This window comes from Salvelinus sp. IW2-2015, linkage group LG24 (assembly GCF_002910315.2).
Source record: "Salvelinus sp. IW2-2015 linkage group LG24, ASM291031v2, whole genome shotgun sequence".
NCBI classification, from domain to species: domain Eukaryota; kingdom Metazoa; phylum Chordata; class Actinopteri; order Salmoniformes; family Salmonidae; genus Salvelinus; species Salvelinus sp. IW2-2015.
Window position 1 is genome coordinate 3,419,003 of NC_036864.1, and position 22,127 is coordinate 3,441,129.

Genomic DNA, 22,127 nt, shown 5'->3' on the forward strand with positions numbered 1-22,127 from the left:
ATATAAATATGTTCTATGGTGTGTGTGTGTGTGTGTGTGTGTGTGTGTGTGTTTTCAAGGAAAGAGGGCTTCCCTGGAAATCAGTAGCCATAAAACACCTGTCTGGAGTCTCTCCTGTCTCTCAGCATTGCATTTGTCTGAACTGAAAATTCAATGCTGCCACATCCTTGAAATATGAAATATTTATATTCCACAACTCAAACAAAATATGAGGGATGCTATTAAATACCACAAAACGAATCGACCAATGAGGTAAGAAGGGGATCTCAGGAATGGATGCATTTTGCAGCTCCCAGCATGCAGCATTGTGGGATACGGAGGAGACTGGTGGATGCTGAAGCTGAAGCGGGAGCTGCTGAGGATTGTGACACGAGCGCAAGGGGAGCATCATCCAAACACTTTGTGATACCAGATACCCAGGTAAAACATGACAAAAATATGAATGAAAAKGTTGACAGACATATTGATGCCGTCCGCAATTCAATGTGTTGTCTGTGTGCATGTATTATTTATTTTTGTTATTGCCAAGTCATTCTCGGTCCACCGCTCTCAGCTGATTATTCAACATACAAACGAAACGGTTATTTCGAGCACATTCGCGTATTACAGCTGCTGATTATATTCATTTGCGCAGGSTAATTAGCGCGTTGCAGTCAGGGCTGTTTGCTTGCTACATGGGGTGGTCGGTGACGATGTGCGGCAATGATCTGTTCATGAATATCTTCTGATTTATTGATTGGTTTGGGGTGAAAAGGGAATTCCCGCATGCAGCTAGGAATCCATTGTCACACGCACCTGCGTTCCTAATTAGGCKTAGTCAGTTTTATTTTGTATTTAGGGAATCCCAACCCTCAGCATCAACATACTTGGAATTTGTCATTTTTATACAACAGTTATGTATACCAAAATGATGCTATTTTATGCAGAGCGAATGAACGCACTTGTTGAAAATGCCACTGTTCCTGTTTTTCCCCCCGTTCAAGTTGATAGGAAACGAGTTTGTTTATCATCGTGCAGTATGTCTATTAGGCTACTGAAGGCTGTATGACCATGCATATATCTTTTATCGATGGAATTCTATCCATGCTAATTTTATAGATGTCTAGCGATGCTGTCATTGCTGGTTTAGCTCAACGTTGTGCAAGTGCTGTCAGTCTGTGACTGAGTAGATAGCTAGTGATCTGTGACCGGTATCCTCTCTGCCAGTGTTCACCCTTGATTCTTTAGTCAGTCTAAGAATCCAAAATGTTCAATGGAAATAATTGACTATGTAACACATATACAGTACTACTAAATCTTGCTTTAGGCTCTGATGATCTGGGATTCTTGATGATCTCAACCGGAAGACATGATCTGGCCTTGAGATAGCTGGGAGTGTTCTGTTTGTTCAGTCTAATGAAAAGCTGTTAATGTTTCATTAGCTGATCTGGATATTTGCTCAATTTAGCAGTTTTTGCAGTAAACATAGAAATTCTGATGCAGAGTCCTGATGCAAATGATAATACAATAAGCCGATGAATATGTATGAACTTTCCAATTTGTAAGTCGCTCTGGATAAGAGCGTCTGCTAAATGACTTAAATGTATGTAAATGTAAATGTAAACCTGCTGGGTACTCGCCCCTGGCACCATAGTGGCAGACTGATGGGCCATCTGCAGTGAGAGGCAATCTGAGTTTCACACCTGTCATGTCTTTGTGGCTGAGAGGTGATGAAAATGACATGCCTCTGATTGACCCTCTTGTCCTGCTGAGCCACTGCTGCCAGGCCAAGGCTGCATGCACGGAAAGGCCCAATCCAGCCCATTCCAAAACATGCTGTGCAAACACGTCATGGATAAGACAGAAGACASAGAGCAAGGAATATTAAGCTGTTAATGACGTCATCCATTTCTATGCCTCAGCTGTATTTTATACACACACAGAAATCCCAGTCCATGAAAAAMCAATGGAAAAGCCTTTTAGTCAAGGAGAGAACTGTTGATGTGCATTTGGGTATATTTAAGTATCCTCTTCTGCCTCCTAACTCTGCAGGACTGGTTGCTTATGATGAAGTGGTGAGGGATTGGCTAAGCGGTTTGTGGCCTTGGTTGTGTAGCCCTGGCACTGTAGTGGCATGCTGATAGGCCATCTAAGGTCGCCACCCTCTGTGGCTGGGAGGTGATTMGAATAATGCCCCGGGCCTGCCCTGGGTGAATCAGGTTAGCATTGATTGCATTTGGTTTGGAAGCAGGCTGCCTCCCGGGCGTGAGCCAGGGGCCCATTTTGTAGGTTAAGCACTTGGAGTAATGAGTAATGTCGTTCCACCTCAAAAAGCACAAGATGATKTCAACACCCACCATCTCAGATGGTTTTGAAATAGTTTCTGTAGTTATTTAACTAGGCTATTTAAGAACAAATTCTTATTGACAATGATGGCCTAGTGGGTTAACTGCCTTGTTCAGGGACAGAATGACAGATTTTTACCTTGTCAGCTCTGGGATTCGATCCACAACCTTTCGGTTACTGGCCCAACGCTCTAACCACTAGGCTACCTGAAACCAATAAGATAAGATTCCTGTAACAGTATATTGTTGAAAGATTATTTGAACTCTGACAAATTAAGCTAATTGATAGTACCAAAATGGGCTATTTACATTTAAAAGTTTCATGTAATATTCATTAAATGTTGTACCCAACATCCGATTTGGACCAAACCTCTTTTTAGTAATGATTTATTTGAGAAATACAAATAAATGGTTAAAAGCCACCCACAGACCTCTCAAATCCCACACCAAGCCCACCCMAAAGGCCAGTTCTCTGTGTKTAACAAGTAGTATGACGGTGTGGCTTGGAGTATTGTTTATTCACAYTACTATTCTCAGTGAATTTGGTGATGGGGTTTYCCCCTTTTCAGAGAAATTAGCTATTGAAATYGCTTGCATTTCYCCCCATAAATGAGTGTGAAGGTACTAGGTTTTGCCGACTAGATGCTGCTATTCCTGCTGTTACTGCCACACCCTTTTATCAATTTAGCTGGTTCTCTTGAGTTTATTAAATGGATCACACTTTTGTTATGCAACTTTGGGTACAAAACCAATAGCTTTTGCTCATGATGACTATGGTGCAATTCTCACTTTTCCTACAATCTGATGGAAAAATGGGCTTGTGACTCAAATGTTTTGACAATCCTAATAAATGAATACCATTGCATAAACCATTACATAGCAGTCGCATGTTTTTTCAATTAAATTGTTAGAAAATATCTCTGTTTGATTAGTGACATTCATTATTAAACCCAACCCAATACCCCTAACACTATACATAGGGCCCTATAMAATTTAGCTGGTTCTCTTGAGTTTATTAAATGGATCACAYKTTTGTTATGCAACTTTGGGTAGAAAACCAGTTTGTGTGTGTTTGAATTGCTTTCATGGAGGACTGGCTTGAATTGTAAGGATGACCACACCATTGATTTTCATCATGAGCTAAAACTATTGGTTTTCTACCCAAAGTTGCAAAGAGTAAATTTAATAAACACAAGACACCAACAAAATGTATGGGGGGTGCAAGCGACTTCCATGGATAATTTCTCTGAGCAGGGGAAAAAAACATCACCAAATTCACTGAGAATACATCACATAGTATGAATAAATAATACTCCAAGCCGCCAATTTTAGTTCAAATTGAGTTTCAACAAAATAATCTTRCAGGAATGCTTATCTTATCTGTTTCTAGCTACAKAAACCATTTCAGAACAATCTGAGATGATGGGTGTCATGGCTTGCTGAAATGAAATGGAACRACTCTTCTGTGTTTTCACATGCAAAAGTGATTGCTTTTGATAAAAAGGCTTTATCAGCCTTCCCAGTGAGATGTTGTATGTTTCTGAACAATGCATCATGCTGAGCTGTTGACAACATGACCGAGAGGATTAGTGCTCAATTTGAGAAGGGCACTCCTCCCTCACTGTTTTTGCCAGTTTACCTCATGGGCCATAGCCCGGTGCACTAAATCAAACTCCCTCAATGCTTCTCAGTTGCAGTGACCCTCGTGTCTTGTAGAGCTAATGCCTCATTGCTGCCAAGCCAAGGCTGCATGCAGAGAAAGGCCCAGCCCGGCCCAAACATGCTGTTGTAAAAACACCTCATGGATAAGACCTTCAGAAATCGAGCAGGGAATATTGCGCTGTTAAWGATTTTATTCCATTACCATCAACGCCTAAAGCATCTATCATAGTCAAAACTTGTGCGCACAGCAGGGTTCTAGAATATTGGACCATTGGCTTTCATACTTTTCGAATTCTCAGCACTGCTCAAGCAATTTCTCCAACTGTCAACACATTCAAATGAATAGAGGACGCGTACACGGCGCCGCATTGGTTAGGAATTTTGGACACGGTGGTCTCCAAGGYGCGTAGCTATGTCAAAATGGGACGCTGGACTATCGCGTCTCAGCATCTGTGGACTAGGGATGTGACGAATCTAAACATTTCTTAACGTTTAAAATGCTTTTTAAACCATAAGAAAAATGCATAAAATTCAACTTGAATTCACAATGTAGCTGCATTGCAGCAACGGTTTGGTTCCCTTTCAGATGGTTAAGCATTGAACATGTACTTCCGTTACTGTACCTCAATTCCACCTCAAAGTTTGCATTTCACTATCTTCTCATTTCATTTTTGCCATACAGGACTGCTACTGTCGCTTGCCTTTCTCTGCCATTTTCCCAACAGTTTAACAACGATGACGTAGTGGTGGAGTGGACTTCAAAATAACAGATTCCTCGAGTTCTTGCACGTTGCCTCCCATTTATGAGTKTCAAGATTTGATTCCGCTAGTGAAGATACTGTAATTGTTCATTCAAACAAAGGTACAGTGCATTCGGGAGGGTACCCCATAACCAGAGTCCTTTAGGTGCCTTTTGGCAAACTCCAAGCGGGCTTGGCTTCCTTCTGGCCACTCTACCATAAAGGCCTGATTGGTGGAGTGCTGCAGAGATGGTTGTCCTTCTGGAAGGTTCTMCCATCTCCACAGAGGAACTCTGGAGCTCTGTCAGTGTGACCATCGGGTTCTTGGTCCCCTCCCTGACCAAGGCCCTTCTCCCCCAATTGCTCAGTTTGGCCRGGMGGGCAGCTTTAGGAAGAGTCTTGGTGGTTCCAAACTTCTTCCATTTAAGAATTATGGAGGCCACTGTGTTCTTGGGGACCTTCAATGCTGCAGAAATGTTTTGGTACCCTTCCCCTTATCTGTGCTTCGACACAATCCTGTCTCGGAGATCTATGGAAAATTCCTTCGATGTCATGGTTTGGTTTTTGCTCTGACATGCACTGTAAACTGTGGGACCTTATATAAACACACKTGTGCCTTTCCAGATCATGTCCAATCATTTGAATGTACCACAGGTGGACTCCAATCAAGTTGCAGAAGCATCTCAAGGATGATCAATGGTAACAGGATGCACCTGAGCTCAATTTTGAGTCTCATAGCAAAGGRTCTGAATACTTATGTAAATAAGGTATTTAAAAAAWWAWWWAWAMAWWTGCAAGAATTAATTAATTTTTTTCTCGCTTTGTCATTATGGGGTATTGTGTGTAGATTTATGAGGAAATGTTTTATTTAATACATAGAATAATAATTAGAATAAGGCTGTAACGTAACAAAAGGCGGAAAAAGTCAAAGGGTCTGAATACTTTCCCGAATGCACTGTCTCCTCCTCTGTTTCCTCATTTTCATGGTTACTAATGATGAGGAGGTAAGATTATTAGTTGAGAAGATGTTCATGTGGTATGTGACAGCAGTCTGTGTAGATATAGAGATTTGATTCTAACATTTGTGGCACTAGTGAGAATAAAACAGAGCCGACTCTTCGTTGGTAACCGTGTAGCATGCCATGTGGTTGATGTATCGCGATGACTCACACACAYTGTATGTCATCACACTCATCTGATACTGTGCCAAGTTTCTTTTAGACTAGTAGTAAAAAAGGAACTGGTTGCTAAGCGACTGCCGTGTCAGTTATATCACTAAGTACTAGGGGACCAGAATCGYGTGCTACGTGTGGGTCGGGTATGAGATGCGCACGTGTATTTAACATTTAAAAAAAGTAGGATGAGCTATTAATATAAAGCTGAATTGTAGAGGGAGGCCCAAACCCCATTGTGTCGTTATGTTCTTGCTTTTTTGATTGCTTTTAGATGTGCTACTGTTAATTAGTTATTAATGGTATTTTCCCACATATGTTGTTAGAGGCAATGCAATTCCCATACAACTGTTATCCTCAGTGCTTAGGCTCTTTCAAGTCCCAGTCAGCTGTATTCCTACTCACCATCGTGATTTCCCTACATTTAAGTAATGACCCTATGTAACGCTCCATATCCAGGCTGTATCACATCCGGACGTGATTGGGAGTCCCATAGGGCGGCGTACAATTGGCCCAGCGTCGTCCGGGTTTGGCCCGAGGTAGGCCGYCATTTGTAAATAAGAATTTGTTCTTCACTGACTTGCCTAGTTAAATAAAGGTTCAAAAGAAATACAAAATACTTTTTTTAAAATTCCCTGACCTCAGACACATCGACCGCCATGAATAATACATACTCTGTAATGCTGCTAACATCCTAAATGCACGGCGGAAGGGAGACACTAAAGCTCCCTCTGCTCACTGCATGTACTTTAATATGGAAAATATTTCCTACCACACACTTGAAAGCAAGACGAAGGACTTTTCTAGGTTCAGTTAGCAGTTACATATCCACATCCCTTCACATGCAAACTCTGCCAGAACACCTCGGGGCTATTTCTGTGAGTCACCATGATAATCACCTATATATTGTGCTGAGGGTATGAGGGCACCATTCCACTTCAGCAGTGCTACACATCATTCTTCTATGAGTGCTACACATCATTCYTCTATGATACTCTCTSAAAAGGTCACAGAGTTTCTAATCCACCCCTGGCACCCCCTTTACCCATGGCCCGAGGTCATCTTGGTCTGCCCTTCGCCTGGCCCTGGTGCCAGCAACCCTATTATCGTCACCATGCATCAACACAGTCCCACCACGGTCTTTAACATCGCCTTAGTCTAGCATTATCCTGCTGTATCCATTAATTACAGAGGAGAGACTACCGTTACTGCCTTCCCTAGYGCAATGCAAGCCATTGCTGCCTGCCTTGGTGCAGTCAAGGCTCTATTTGTCATTTACAGAGACAGCTAARAGGCTAAGAGAGAGGGGATCAGTTGGGGCCCTGGGGGGTTGATTATTAGATTTTTGGCAGGGCAAGACTCGGGACCTCTAAATGTGTGCCCCCTCTCCTTTCCCCTCTCCACTCTTACTGATAACCCCTTATTGCTAATGTCGACTCATCAGGTTGGGAGTGACGGGGGGCAGATTTTATAAGCCTCACTTCCTGCAGGGGCTTGTTGAAACTGTCTCTGTTGTCTTTAAAAGAGAGAAAGGGTTTGCCCCTTAGGCTTTAATAGCATCCAATACTGTATGTGCAGAGGGATGAGAGGAAAGCTGCTTTAAGGCTGGTTTAAGGATGGTGAGATAGTGGGGGAATGCACCAGTAGTGGCGTAAAGATAGGGATTTCCCCCTGCCTTTAGTGGCGATTGATGGATCTCTAAGGATGGGCTCTAACTGTTTCAGCACCACAAAGAGTGGACAGCTCCCTGAGTAATCTCTGTGTTGTTAACACTTTACAAGCAGTTGCCTAATGTTAACTTTCAATGCCCATATTTGCTTCAGTATTAATTGTATTCAGTATTTTCCTTTAAGTCCCTGCAAAGTCAATGGCATTAATGCCGAGCTAAACATGTTCTTTGACACAGTTTGAAAAATGAACAAACATATGTCCTTTGTGGGCCATGTTCTCTATAGTATTCTGCTACTGCAGCTATAGAACATATTCTACATGTTGTGTGCAGGCAAGTTGCCATTGAACATTTCATGTTAAATTCTTTGTAATGTATTTTATGCCCCTGAGAGTGCCATGCAGTCTGGTAGGCTGTCTGTGGTGTGAGCTAGTGCCTTTTTATAAAATGGATGTTTTGATTTCCCACAGTGCCTTGTCATATCCTTTTCCCGCAATCCTCGCTCTTCTTATTTACCCACACAATCCCATTCTGTATCAATCAGCGTCTGATAGTCAGCAAACCCATCCCATAAAATGCCTTATCTCTCCCACCCAGGCCTCCTTCTTTCACTATAGATGAATATATTCATGAGGCTTATTCAAAGTGTCATAACTCAAGCTTTCACTCTAATCAGCACGCCTCTACATTGTCCTCTTAGTGCAGCTGATCTGAGTGACGTTCTTCTGGATCAAGCCCAGTATCACACTACCTCCKCTCTGTATGCAAAGCAGATTGTTAGCACTGTGATGGTTAGACTCAAAATGCATTAAGGCAGCTACAGTCTCCTTAACCAGGTTTGAATTGTGAATCCCCCCTCCCTACATCCTTCCTGACACGAGGCTGCTCCATATACTAGTACTGTACCAACTGTTTAACATGCAGATAGAGTCGGTGGTTAGATTTAAAAACCATAAGGTGATTGAGTGACTCCTAGTAGGCTTGTATAAAGGCCCTCAAGTCCATCCCACCTAGAATACCCCCTTAACATGAGCCTATTAGTAGTACCTCTGTTCAAAATGCAAAGCCATTGTTTAGATTCAGATTCAAAATGCATTAGGTGTGTTTGACTAGGTYTGCGAATGTGAATCCCCCCTGCCTCCCCCAGCCTGCCGCCTCCTGTGCCTAAGGCAATTGCTCATCTATATGTATGTTTCTGAGGCTGCCACTGTGGTTCCAACAGGGTTGCGCAATCCYACTTTCCTTCTTCATGAATGATTGGTGGCTGGCTGGCTGCGTTTTATAGCCCAGTGTGTTCCTGTGAGAGCTAAGCTGACATCAATGCTGCGTCAATGATGCTGCCTACTGCTCCATACTCCTTCTGTTCCAAATGCATCTTTATATGAGAAGCGTTGGTTTTCACATTTACAGTAGCATATAACATTTRAGTGTTGTATTGTGCCCGAGGGAACACAAATTATTGTTATTATTATTATTGTTACAAATGTATCATTATTATTATTATCTCTCTCTCCCTTCCTTTGTCTCTCTCTCGGATCTCACTGTCTACCCCTAGTCCAGCTGGCCTGACCGACCGACCCACCAGTCACCATGAACTACCTACGCAGGCGTCTGTCCGACAGCAGCTTTGTGGCCAACCTCCCCAACGGCTACATGATGGACCTGCAGAGTGGGCCTCGCCCCACCCCGCCCTCCTCCACCTCCAAYCCCGCCTCCCCAGCCACGGAGAGGCGAACGCCCCCCAGCCTGCCACCACAGGCCCCGGCTTCAGGCTCGGCCCCAGCCCCGGCCCCGGCCCCGGCCCCGACCCCCGGGGGTTTCCTCAGCTCCTTCTCCAGCGTGGTGAAGACCGCCCAGTTGGCACAGAACGCCGCAGCAGCAGCCAAGGCTTCAGCGGCGGTGGCAGAAGCTGCCGCAGCAGCACCCGCCAAACCTGTCATACGGAAGCCCAAGATTCTACTGGTCATCGACGATCTGCACACAGACTGGTATGTTTCCCTCCCATGAAAGTGACCACTACATCAGTATATTACACAAGCCTAGGCTATATCGCAAGTATTACTTGATATCACAGCAAGTAAAAACAACCTATTTGAATTCGGATTAAATGCACTGTGCTCAAGCAGTGTTTCACATACCCTCTGTCCACTTGGACAGCACATGGAATTTACCAGAAAATAGCTAAAGTCTATTCTTGTATGCAGCATTAGTCATACTAATAAAGTGAAACCAGTTCAGAAAGGGAACAGCTGAGATGGCACCAATTAGATGCAAGTAACAATCATGCATTGCATTGGCGGTCTATTTAAACCCCTGGAGTTGATGTCCGCGCCTCCGTGGAAATCGAATTAGCATAATAAAACATCCCCATAAAGTTGAAGCGATATCTGTTTTGTTGCGTCTAAATCCGCCGATGTCACACTTGCGCATCTGTGGTGAAATGTGACAGCGCTAGAGCAGTGTTTGTCAGACCATTAGGCATACCGAAAATCGTTTTTTTCCATAAAATCGTCTGTAACCGAAYGGTTTGGACTATAAAACTATTGTTATTTTGCTCTACTACCCCTACAAGCATCTTGGCACTTGTCTGAAGTCAGTACAGCCCATCTGCCTTCTATCTGTAGCTTCCAAACAGTTTGGGCTACACACTAATATGAAAAAGGTGGAAAGGTGGGACTCTCACGAACATGTACACTACCGTTCAAAAGTTTGGGGTCACTTAGAAATGTCCTTGTTTTTGAAAGAAAAGCACATTCTTTGTCCATTAAAATACCATAAAATTGATCAGAAATACAGTATAGACATTGTTAATGTTGTAAATGACTTTTGTTGCTGGAAACTGCAGATTTTTTTTTATTTTTTATGGAATATCTACATAGGAGTACAGAGGCCCGTTATCAGCAACCATCACTCCTGTGTTCCAATGGCACGTTGTGTTAGCTAATCCAAGTTTATCATTTTAAAAGGCTAATTGATCATTAGAAAACCCTTTTGCAATTATGTCAACACAGCTGAAAACTGGCCTGCATCCCGGCGTTGCCTCTTCACTGTTGACGTGGAGACTGGTGTTTTGCGGTAACTATTTAATAAAGCTGCCAGTTGAGGAMTTGTGAGGCGTCTGTTTCTCAAACTAGACACTCTAATGTACTTGCCCTCTTGCTCAGTTGTGYACCGGGGCCTCCCACTCCTCTTTCTATTCTGGTTAGAGMCAGTTTGCRCTGTTCTGTGAAGGGAGTGGTACACRGCGTTGTACGAGATCTTCAGTTTCTTGGCAATTTCTCGCATGGAATAGCCATCATTTCTCAAAACAAGAATAGACGGACGAGTTTTAGAAGAAAGGTCTTTGTTTTTGGCCATTTTGAGCCTGTAATCGAACCCACAAATGCTGATGTTCCAAATACTCAACTAGTCTAAAGAAGGCCAGTTTTATTGCTTCTTTAATCAGTACAACAGTTTTCAGCTGTGCTAACATAATTGCAAAAGGGTTTTCTAATGATCAATTAGCCTTTTAAAATGCTAAACTTGGATTAGCTAATACAACRTGCTTTTGGAACACMGGAGTGATGGKTGCTGATAATGGGCCTTCGAACGCCTATGTAGATATTCCATWAAATATCAGCCGTTTCCAGCTACAATAGTCATTTACAACATTAACAATGTCTATACTGTATTTCTGGTCGATTTTATGTTATTTTAATGGACAAAAAAATTAGCTTTTCTTTCAAAAACAAGGACATTTCTAAGTGACCCCAGACGTTTGAACGGTAGTATACATGCAGGTTGTTTTGCTCTAGGACGCCTACAGGCCTCAAAAGACTCATCTGAAGGTCTACCGGACCAGTAAAAAGAAAAAGAAGAGGTTAAATACAAGTATGTTTCCTGATCTTTCTTATATCTCGCAGATATAGGACAGACACTTCAGAACAAACTTCCTTTTGATTTTGGGGGGGGGACAATCTGTTGTTCCAAGCAGTGAATCTGTTATTTAATGCGTTTGTATTGGCTAATAGCAGTAAGGCCAAAAATATTTTTCATCAAATTCTTTTGGGGTATTTTGGGGGGGATACTTCAAGGAGTCTTAAAATTCTAAACCAAATAGCGAAGTGATCCTTGGTATGAACTTCTTAAAACAATTCCGTATAGCTTAGTAGAACCATCCTCCACTGGCTTAGACTCTTATGGGTTAAATTTGACTAGAATATCTCTCCCTCCGAACTTGGCTGCTGCCCTCAGCTCTCCATTAAGATTCTACAGGGAGGCCTGACTGGTCTTGGAATTATTACTAAGTCATGTCCCAGCAGACTATGCTGTTAGAAGTCTGTGTGCAGGACTTTTTCTTCTTCTTTCCTTTTAAAGGCCATCTGGGATCCCAAAATGTCTCATTCCCTTTTATCTTATTGTGTAGCTGTAATTAAGCCGTGCAGCAGAATCCCTTCAGTATCTACTGTAGATTCTCTAGGCTGAGTCAATCACTCTCAGTTCTCTAAGGAGCTCCCTGCAGCTTTATACAGTACACTCCGCCTATGGCAACTCTGCATTGTTTTTTGATATTTTGCCCACTGTATAATTATTTGTAGGAGATGGCCAGATGACCTTGACACATGTTACTGAGAATGTATTATAGAGCTTTTTTGACATGTAGTTTGAGTTAAAAAAATAATAATAATAATAAAAATGCACCTTTTATTTAACCAGGTAGGCTAGTTGAGAACAAGTTCTCATTTACAACTGCGACCTGGCCAAGATAAAGCAAAGTGGTGCGACACAAACAACAACACAGAGTTACACATGGAATAAACAAGCGTACAGTCAATAACACAATAGGAAAAAAAGAAAGTCTATATACAGTTTGTGCAAATGGCATGAGGAGGTAAGGCATTAAATAGGCCATAGTAGCAGAGTAATTACAATTTAGCAAATTAACACTGGAGTGATAGATGTGCAGATGATGATGTGCATGTAGAAAACTGGTGTGCAAAAGAGCAGAAAAGTAAATAAAAACAATATGGGGATGAGGTAGGTAGATTGGGTGGGCTATTTACAGATGGGCTATGTACAGCTGTAGCGATCGGTTAGCTGCTCAGATAGCTGATGTTTAAAGTTAGTGAGGGAAATATAAGTCTCCAACATCAGCGATTTTTGCAAATCGTTCCAGTCATTGGCAGCAGAGAACTGGAAGGAAARGCGGCCAAAGGAGGTGTTGGCTTTAGGGATGACCAGTGAAATRTACCTGCTGGGAGGAGGTGCTCTTATTCTCCATGGACTTTAGTGTCCCACAACTTTTTGGAGTTAGAGCTACAGGATGCAAATTTCTGTTTGAAAAAGCTAGTCTTCGCTTTCCTGACTGACTGCGTGTATTGATTCCTGACTTCCCTGAAAAGTTGCATATTGTGGGGACTATTCGATGYTAGTGCAGTCCGCCACAGGATGTTTTTGTGCTGGTCGAGGGCAGTCAGGTCTGGAGTGAACCAAGGGCTGTATCTGTTCTTAGTTCTACATTTTTTGAAAGGGGCATGCTTATTTAAGATGGTGAGGAAATTACTTTTAAAGAACGATCAGGCATCCTCGACTGACGGGATGAGGTCAATATCCTTCCAGGATACCCGGGCCAGGTCGATTAGAAAGGCCTGCTCGTAGAAGTGGTTTAGGGAGCGTTTGACAGTGATGAGGGGTGGTCTTTTGACCGCTGACCCATAGTGGATGCAGGCAATGAGGCAGTCATCGCTGAGATCCTGATTGAAAACAGCAGAGGTGTATTTGGAGGGCAAGTTGGTCAGGATAATATCAATGAGGGTGCCCATGTTTACGGATTTAGAGTTGTACCTGGTGGATTCCTTGATGATTTGTGTAAGATTGAGGGCATCTAGCTTAATTGTAGGACTGCCGGGGTGTTAAGCATATCCCAGTTTAGGTCACCTAACAGAACAAACTCCGAAGATAGATGGGGGGCAATCAATTCACATATGGTGTCCAGGGCACTGCTGGGAGCTGAGGGGGGTCTATAACAGGCGGCAACAGTGAGAGACTTATTTCTGGAGAGATACATTTTTTAAATTAGAAGCTTGAACTGTTTGGGCATAGCCTGCAAAGTTCTGTCATACTTTCCAGGTCTATCTCTGGAGTAGATTGCAACTCCTCCCCCTTTGGCAGTTCTATCTTGACGGAAAATGTTGTAGTTCTGGTATGGAACATTTTTGGTGTGCCTTCCTAAGACAGGATTCAGACACGGCAAAGGACATCAGGTTGCGGAGTGTGCTAAAGCAGTGAGTAAAACAAACTTAGGGAGGGAGTTTCTCTGATGTTAACATACATGAAACCAAGGGCTTTTTTTTGGATACAGAAGTAACAAATGAGAGTGCCTGGGGACACGCCAGGGCCTGGTTAACCTCCGCATCACCCGAGGAACAGAGGAGGAGTAGGATGAGGGTTTACGGCTAAAGGCTATCAAAACTAGTCGTCTTAGTGCGTTGGGGACACGAGGAATAAAAGGAGCAAGATTTTCTGGGTGTGGTAGAATAGATTCAGGGCATATGTACAGACAGGGGTATGGTGGGGTGCGGGTACAATGGAGGTGGAACCCAGGCAACTGAGTGATGATAAGAGAGGTTGCACATCTCTGGACTCGCTAGTTATGCGGGTGAGGTCACCGCATGTGTGGGAGGTGGGACAAAGGAGTTATCTGAGCATGTTGAGTGGACTAGGGGCTTCTGCAGTAACTAAACAATGATAACTATCTTGGCAACAGTATACAAGGCATATTGACATTTGAGAGAGACATTAAAGCGAGGCATAAAGCAATCACAGGTGTTAATTTGGGAGAGCTGGCTAAGATAACACGGGTAAGACAGCAACAGCTAATCAGCTAAGAACAAACAACAATAGGTAAAATGGCGATGATGGGCAGAGGGTCAGTTAACTACACACAGGGCCTGAGTTCAGGCTGGGGCCGACAGATTAAAAAAAATAAACAAAATGGAGTACTGTGATTAATGAACAGTCCACAGGCATAGCTATGTACCAAGTGATCATAGGGTCCAGTGAACACAAGCAATAGATGGAAGAGAGGGAAGCCGCGGGGTAGTCAATACTACGCTAGCATACGGGAGACACAGCGTTTAAAGTTAGCAGACGGACGGGGTTAGTAGAAGCGTCTGCCTCCCGACGTCCGGCAAAGGCCGGTTGAGGCAGCAGGATGGAGTAACGCCCGCCGGCGGAGCCAGTCGTGGTGGTACGGAAGGGGCGTCGTGTCGACAAAGGGTCCATAGCCAGATGACGAAAGAGGTATTGCAGTTGTAGTAATTTTGTTTGCTAGAGGGAGATGCGCCTGGCTCGTGGCTAACTGGTGCTAGCTTTGGGGCAGGGGCGTTAGCCACTATGCCACTCGGGTTGCAGCTAGCTAGCAGCGATGATCCGATTGCCAAAGGTCCAGAGCTTACGGTGGAGTAGTGGATTCTAGCCGTGTTGGGGTTGAGTCCGGGAGGCATCAGCTGTGTAGCGAGTGATCACTGAGTAGGCCCGGGAGCGTGGGCCTGGCTCAGGGCTAGCTTCGGGCGCTGGCGAGACGTCCCTTGTATGTACAGGGTAAGTGGACCTTTGTGTTCATATCCGTTTGCCATGACACCATATCCATTTTAAAGCTTAGGTCTATAAGTGAACATGCTAAGTGCATGTTTTCAAGTACAAGCGGTCAGCTGTCAGTGAGAACTTGAGTGAATCCTTTACCAAACATAYCATTATGTTTGTGTGTATTGTATCAACCATGCAGTCTTCTCTTTATTGTTGGTGATGTGTGGCCATGGTTGGTAAAAGGCTGTAATAAATATAGGTCTTAAAAAAGTGTTTTTATGCGTATTGTTTGATATAAACAGCATTGGGATATTACCATATGAAAACTGAGGTGTTTCATTTTTGGCCACACTGAGGCACTGTAGTCCACTTGCCACAAGTTCACAACCTACTCTAGTGCTGATGTGTTTCTCCACATTCACTGCATCTCTGTGTAGAGTAACACTGAGTTATGAACAGCAGGTGGCGCTAGCTGATAACCTATTGGAAAACTCTGAGAGAATCTGTACCTGTGCTGAGCATTRCTCCCTGGGTTACCTCTGACCATTCAATACTACCTGTGAACACCTATATGGTCTGCCACCACAATACAGATCTGTTCAAGTGGCACATACATGGCCTTATTCTGTTGTAATCGTTCCATTTCAAACACATGGGGATTAACTTGTTTACTCAGTATAGAGTGAGCAGTGCACCATCAAAGATTGAGCTTTGTGGTAGCAGCATGGCCCTTTACATGGAGACCTACACACTTGGTGTAATTTGTCTCTTCTCTTGAGGCTCTTCTCTTTTTTATCATCATCTCTTTATATCACTGTAATTCAGTRCAATAGACGTGCCTTGCTAGATTGACAATAACCATATGAGTTGGCAAGACAGCACAAACACGTCTGAGACCAGGCTACCAAATCAAAGGTGGAGTAAGAGTGGAGAATAGCAGCAGCTCAACCTTTGAACTATTGAGCAATACCCCTGTGAGAGAAGTACAACTCGTAAAAGCCTTTAAATGCCAAATATTTGGCTGCTGCTTTGGCAACATGTCTGTATCATGGTGCCGATTACTTCCCCCTCCTCACTGTTTGTTAAAGACAATGTGAACGAATGTGCATTTAGGCATGCTAGTTTTCTCTCTTCAGTTTAATGTGTGGATGAATTGATGGCCGTGTAGTGCTACTACAGATGTCAGTTCTCTGTGAACCCTCCTGCTACCGTCTGTCTGTCTGTCTCCATTCTATTCCATGCACTTGGCTGGCGTCGTAGGGGAAACATAAAGCTCCAGAAGTGTTTGAATGGGCCTCCATTACCACATTAGTTTCTGATAGTCATTTTGCAGACACTTTAACAGGGTCCAGTGGAATTGTCAACAACCTTCTGTCAGCTACCACAATATATGCATCAGTAGGTGTTCAGGTGGCATTGCAAACAGGGTTGAAATGAAAACATGTAAACTTTTTCTCGTGTTGAATAAGACATATCTCTTTATTTTAGTGGAGGACACTTGCTAGGGATGCTAGGGAAAACGTGATAAAACCTTTAAGATAAAGTAGTAGATCATGGTTTTAGGTGAAATCGAGGGCTTTAAATCCTTGACTCCCATCTGAAAGTCTKCAAGGTACAGTAGTTCATGAAAAGTTCACTTTGTGGCTGCCTAAGCTTTCCAATAGTCCTCAGATGCTTTGTGTTTTTACTGCATCTCCATAAATCAACATTGATCCTATCTCCCGGCACTTTTATTGTTGCTACGGTTGCCAACACAAGTATTTTATCTGGAGCAAAAACTATTATAGACRACACAAACCGATAGCTTGGAGAAGGTTGCCCCGGACCGCAGGCGAACGGCCATGAGATAAATAACCACAATAGAACCATTCCCACCAGGCAACCAAAAAAAKAGCTGCGTTTGTAATTCAGGATCAATGTTTGTCTGATGGGGGGGCCACAAACTGGTGCTCCGTTTCGTTTCAAACTCCCAGGTTTACATTTGTAGACAAAATGGAACTATTGAAATTGGTCAATGTTTTYCTGCTTTGTCTCTGTCGGTACCTCTGCAATAATCTGGTTTTGATGTGCTTTAATTCCCGGTTAATTCCGTATCAAGATGAGTTATTAATAACACCATTTGACCTATATTCAAGCCYTGGGATCATGTGGTGTAATACAGACATTGAAACGTGAACGCTTTAGTGATCCATGATTACCCAAATATCTTAACCAAGTATGAGAATTAAACATTTTTTATGATGCATTGATAGATGGTGTTAGGTTCTAATTATCAGAGTAAGAACTCGACGGACACTATAAAAGCTTAAACCAAGTTTATTGTTCCCAAAGGATCGAACAGCTGAACAGACAAAGACATGGTTACAATAGTGGCGGTATATGTACCGCCACTTTGGGTGGAGTCTCCTCCTTCTCGCTAAATATAGTTTCCTGCCTAGCAATAAARATGCTAAGTGATRCGGGCAATAAACTTTTCCTTCTCCCTTAACGTGACCTGACCTCGACCTCCTTCATCACTAATWCATGACTCTCTCCCCTCATCAGTGCCTGCCACATATGATYGTTTTCCCKACACTCAGTACATTCCRAGCTTAATTGYACCCACCATATACCTTCCTCCTACAKATACCCATTAACTTCTGGTGTAGACGCTCTAAACCATAGCACWCAATATTTCAATAGAATACCTGATAATTAACCCTATTTCAAGTTTAGGARTCTCGGAATCCATCAATCACCCGTTCTGAACATTTAACTCCATACTGTTCAACATTACATAAACTTGGAAATGACTTATAAATGGACAAACAATAATAATAAAACATGAACCAAAAAAATGTATAATAAACAAGCCTAACATTCACAGTGACATATACAAACACAGAGACTTATGGCCTCTGTTCTATGATCACACCAAGCACACTCTTATTTCCATTTCTCATAGAACACTGATAATAACATGTCCGTTGGAGCTGTTGACTCCTTCCATCTCAACTTTCTCCGTCTGGTTCCTAGGAGAATGATAGCACAAGACTTGAAAAGCAACGAGAAACACAAAACATAACAGTATTAACAATGTGGTAATCTATGCACAATTATATATGCATGAAAACCCAAAGTTTGATAACATGACAATTCCCMCTCTTTCTTCGCCTGACTCCCAGACCCAACCCATCTGCATGTCTACAGTGGAATCTAGTCTTTCTCTCTCTCTTTAGCTCTGCTTCCTCTGTCATGGCGTCTTCAAGCTCACCCATTATGCAGCTGGATCTCACTTCATGTGAGAAGTGTGAACCCACCGAGGAGAGACGTGACGATCTTTACCGCTGCAGGTGCTGTAAGGAGTACTACGTGTGGACACACTGCAACGCAGGGGTCATTCCCTGACAACATAGACTCTCCCAACAATGCTATTAAAGTAACCCCTGCTACTACTAACACTGCCCATGACGCATACCTCAAATACCTCAAATACCCAATTTGGACCGTAGTCCAATTCCACGCTGTTACTATCGCCTCCTTCAATAACTGTCCCTACAGCGACTGCCCGTGAGAATAACTACTGCATGGAATCTGTCTAGTGTTCGCTGGCTGTTTGGCTGTTATAAATGGGAAAGAGAGCAATGACGTTGGAAGAATATCCAACCTAACAAAACTCTGAGTCACAGGTTTCCTGAAAGTTGACAGTAGTGTCTGAAATGCCTATCTCTGCTACTTTCACCATGATCTGGGTATGTGTAATAGTCCCTATATTGTGCACAGTTGGCTGTCCTCCCTCTCCTACGAGCTATCTCCTGTAACAATATACATAGTCTCTGGGGATGATACCACTCTATCACCCCGACCTCAATTTATGAGCCCCCACAGATCTCCACCCAGTCACGTTCCATCCCACGTAACAGCCTTATGTAAACATTCTGTCTCAAACACAGACCTCATGTGTACCTCGCCTCCTGCTACAGATACATTTGCACATATATCATTCCATCTAACTCATATGGTCACTACTCTTAATGCACTTCTAAAGTTATAAATATACTAAAAATTCTCAAATCAATTAGTCAATATACACTGCTCAAAAAAATAAAGGGAACACTTAAACAACACAATGTAACTCCAAGTCAATCACACTTCTGTGAAATCAAACTGTCCACTTAGGAAGCAACACTGATTGACAATAAATTTCACATGCTGTTGTGCAAATGGAATAGACAAAAGGTGGAAATTATAGGCAATTAGCAAGACACCCCCAATAAAGGAGTGGTTCTGCAGGTGGTGACCACAGACCACTTCTCAGTTCCTATGCTTCCTGGCTGATGTTTTGGTCACTTTTGAATGCTGGCGGTGCTTTCACTCTAGTGGTAGCATGAGACKGAGTCTACAACCCACACAAGTGGCTCAGGTAGTGCAGCTCATCCAGGATGGCACATCAATGCGAGCTGTGGCAAGAAGGTTTGCTGTGTCTATCAGCGTAGTGTCCAGAGCATGGAAGCGCTACCAAGGAGACAGGCCAGTACATCAGGAGACGTGGAGGAGGCCGTAGGAGGGCAACAACCCAGCAGCAGGACCGCTACCTCCGCCTTTGTGCAAGGAGGAGCCCTGCAAAATGACCTCCAGCAGGCCACAAATGTGCATTTTTTGCAAATTTTTTCCCATATTAGAGCCGAATTGGTAGAATGCTCGTGAATCGCGGCTGTCTGTTGCCATATCAATAGTTCTTATTCCCAAACCTCTCCCGACGATGTCCAGGGTGTTTTAGATTTCTTCACTCCCGTCTATAATACACACCTTCTATTAACTGTTTTCCAAGGTAGCGCTACCCATTTCCCCKAAGAATAGTTATGGTRTTTGTGCCTTTAATTGGTCACGGCACCTAATTCCTTGTATTAGAACCACTACTATAGAGTCTGCAAATATATTACTGGAGAATACGGATGACCTAATGTCTTATTCCAGGGTTGCGCCTCAAATATCACTGTTGTTGATAACACACATTACCAACATTATTCCCACTTGTCTTCCTAGYTCCACATAATCTGTCACAGTTCACCGCCCCAATAGGGCATAAACCAACCTCTCTCCTTATTGCTACTGCTCATATTCTCGAATCATGTTATCTTTCTCCTTTTCTAACCAKGGATGAGGCTCTCCTCCAGACACKTATCCATCCCCTGGCACTACACTGCCTCACACTCTATTCTTATAATACTCACAGGAACCAACCCACTCGGGATTTACCCCCTAGGACTTACCCTCTGCCAGTACCAGCCTGCTCAGGCTTACCTTCCGGGACTTACCCTATAGTTTATAGTAGTCACAGGAACTAACACACTTGGTATTTACCCCCTAGGACTTAGCCTCTGCAGGTACAAGCCTGCTAGGGCTAAACCTTCCGGGACTTACCCTATATAGTACTAGCAGGAACCAACCCACTCGGGATTTACCCCCTAGGACTTACCCTCTACAGGTGAGCCCTGTTCGGGCTCACCTTCCTGGACTTACCATATACCACAAAGCTACGACTGGTCGTAATACAATGGGACTACTGAATAAGCTCAGGCTTTCTAGAGTCCGTATCCTATAATTGGTTCAGCCTACGACTCTCATCTCCCCAAGATGTCAGAATTAGTGATAACAGGTATAGGAACTGTGCCTACCTTGTTTCTGGTGCCGGCTCCTGTTTCACTGATTCAGAATCTCTAGTTCGACTGCAAATCGTGGTGAACCCTGCTCGCAGCACCAACTGTTAGGTTCTAATTATCAGAGTAAGAGCTCGCCGGACACTATGAAAGCTTAAACCAAGTTTATTCTTCCCAAAGGATAGAACAGCTGAACAGACAAAGACATGGTTAAAAATAGTGGTGATATATGTACCCCACTTTAGGTGGAGTCTCCTCCTTCTAACTAAACATAGCATCTTTATTGCTTGGCAGGAAACGAAGTGATACTGGCAATAAACTTTTCCTTCTCCCTTAACGTGACCTGACCTGACCTCGACCCCTTTCATCACTAATCCATGACTCTCTCCCCTCATCAGTGCCTGCCACATATGATCGTTTTCCCGACACTCAGTACATTCCGAGCTTAATTGCACCCACCATATACCTTCCTCCTACAGATACCCATTAACTTCTGGTGTAGACGCTCTAAACCATAGCACTCAATATTTCAATAGAATACCTGATAATTAACCCTATTTCAAGTTTAGGAATCTCGGAATCCATCAATCACCCGTTCTGAACATTTAACTCCATACTGTTCAACATTACATAAACTTGGAAATGACTTATAAATGGACAAACAATAATAATAAAACATGAACCAAAAAAATGTATAATAAACAAGCCTAACATTCACAGTGACATATACAAACACAGAGACTTATGGCCTCTGTTCTATGATCACACCAAGCACACTCTTATTTCCATTTCTCATAGAACACTGATAATAACATGTCCGTTGGAGCTGTTGACTCCTTCCATCTCAACTTTCTCCGTCTGGTTCCTAGGAGAATGATAGCACAAGACTTGAAAAGCAACGAGAAACACAAAACATAACAGTATTAACAATGTGGTAATCTATGCACAATTATATATGCATGAAAACCCAAAGTTTGATAACATGACAATTCCCMCTCTTTCTTCGCCTGACTCCCAGACCCAACCCATCTGCATGTCTACAGTGGAATCTAGTCTTTCTCTCTCTCTTTAGCTCTGCTTCCTCTGTCATGGCGTCTTCAAGCTCACCCATTATGCAGCTGGATCTCACTTCATGTGAGAAGTGTGAACCCACCGAGGAGAGACGTGACGATCTTTACCGCTGCAGGTGCTGTAAGGAGTACTACGTGTGGACACACTGCAACGCAGGGGTCATTCCCTGACAACATAGACTCTCCCAACAATGCTATTAAAGTAACCCCTGCTACTACTAACACTGCCCATGACGCATACCTCAAATACCTCAAATACCCAATTTGGACCGTAGTCCAATTCCA

At 43.2% G+C, this 22,127-nt stretch overlaps 1 protein-coding gene across 1 annotated transcript in view; it reads left to right on the plus strand.

Annotated features, from left to right (window-relative positions):
- The first annotated feature begins 258 nt into the window (after positions 1–258).
- Positions 259–22,127, plus strand: part of LOC111951302 (synapsin-3) — a 128,728-nt gene continuing 106,859 nt past the window's right edge. Inside the window, exons 1-2 of the mRNA XM_023969358.2 lie at positions 259–420; positions 9,123–9,555. Of these exons, the coding sequence (XP_023825126.1) occupies positions 9,158–9,555 (398 nt within the window). The 5' untranslated portion in view covers positions 259–420; positions 9,123–9,157. The remainder of the gene's footprint in view (positions 421–9,122; positions 9,556–22,127) is intronic.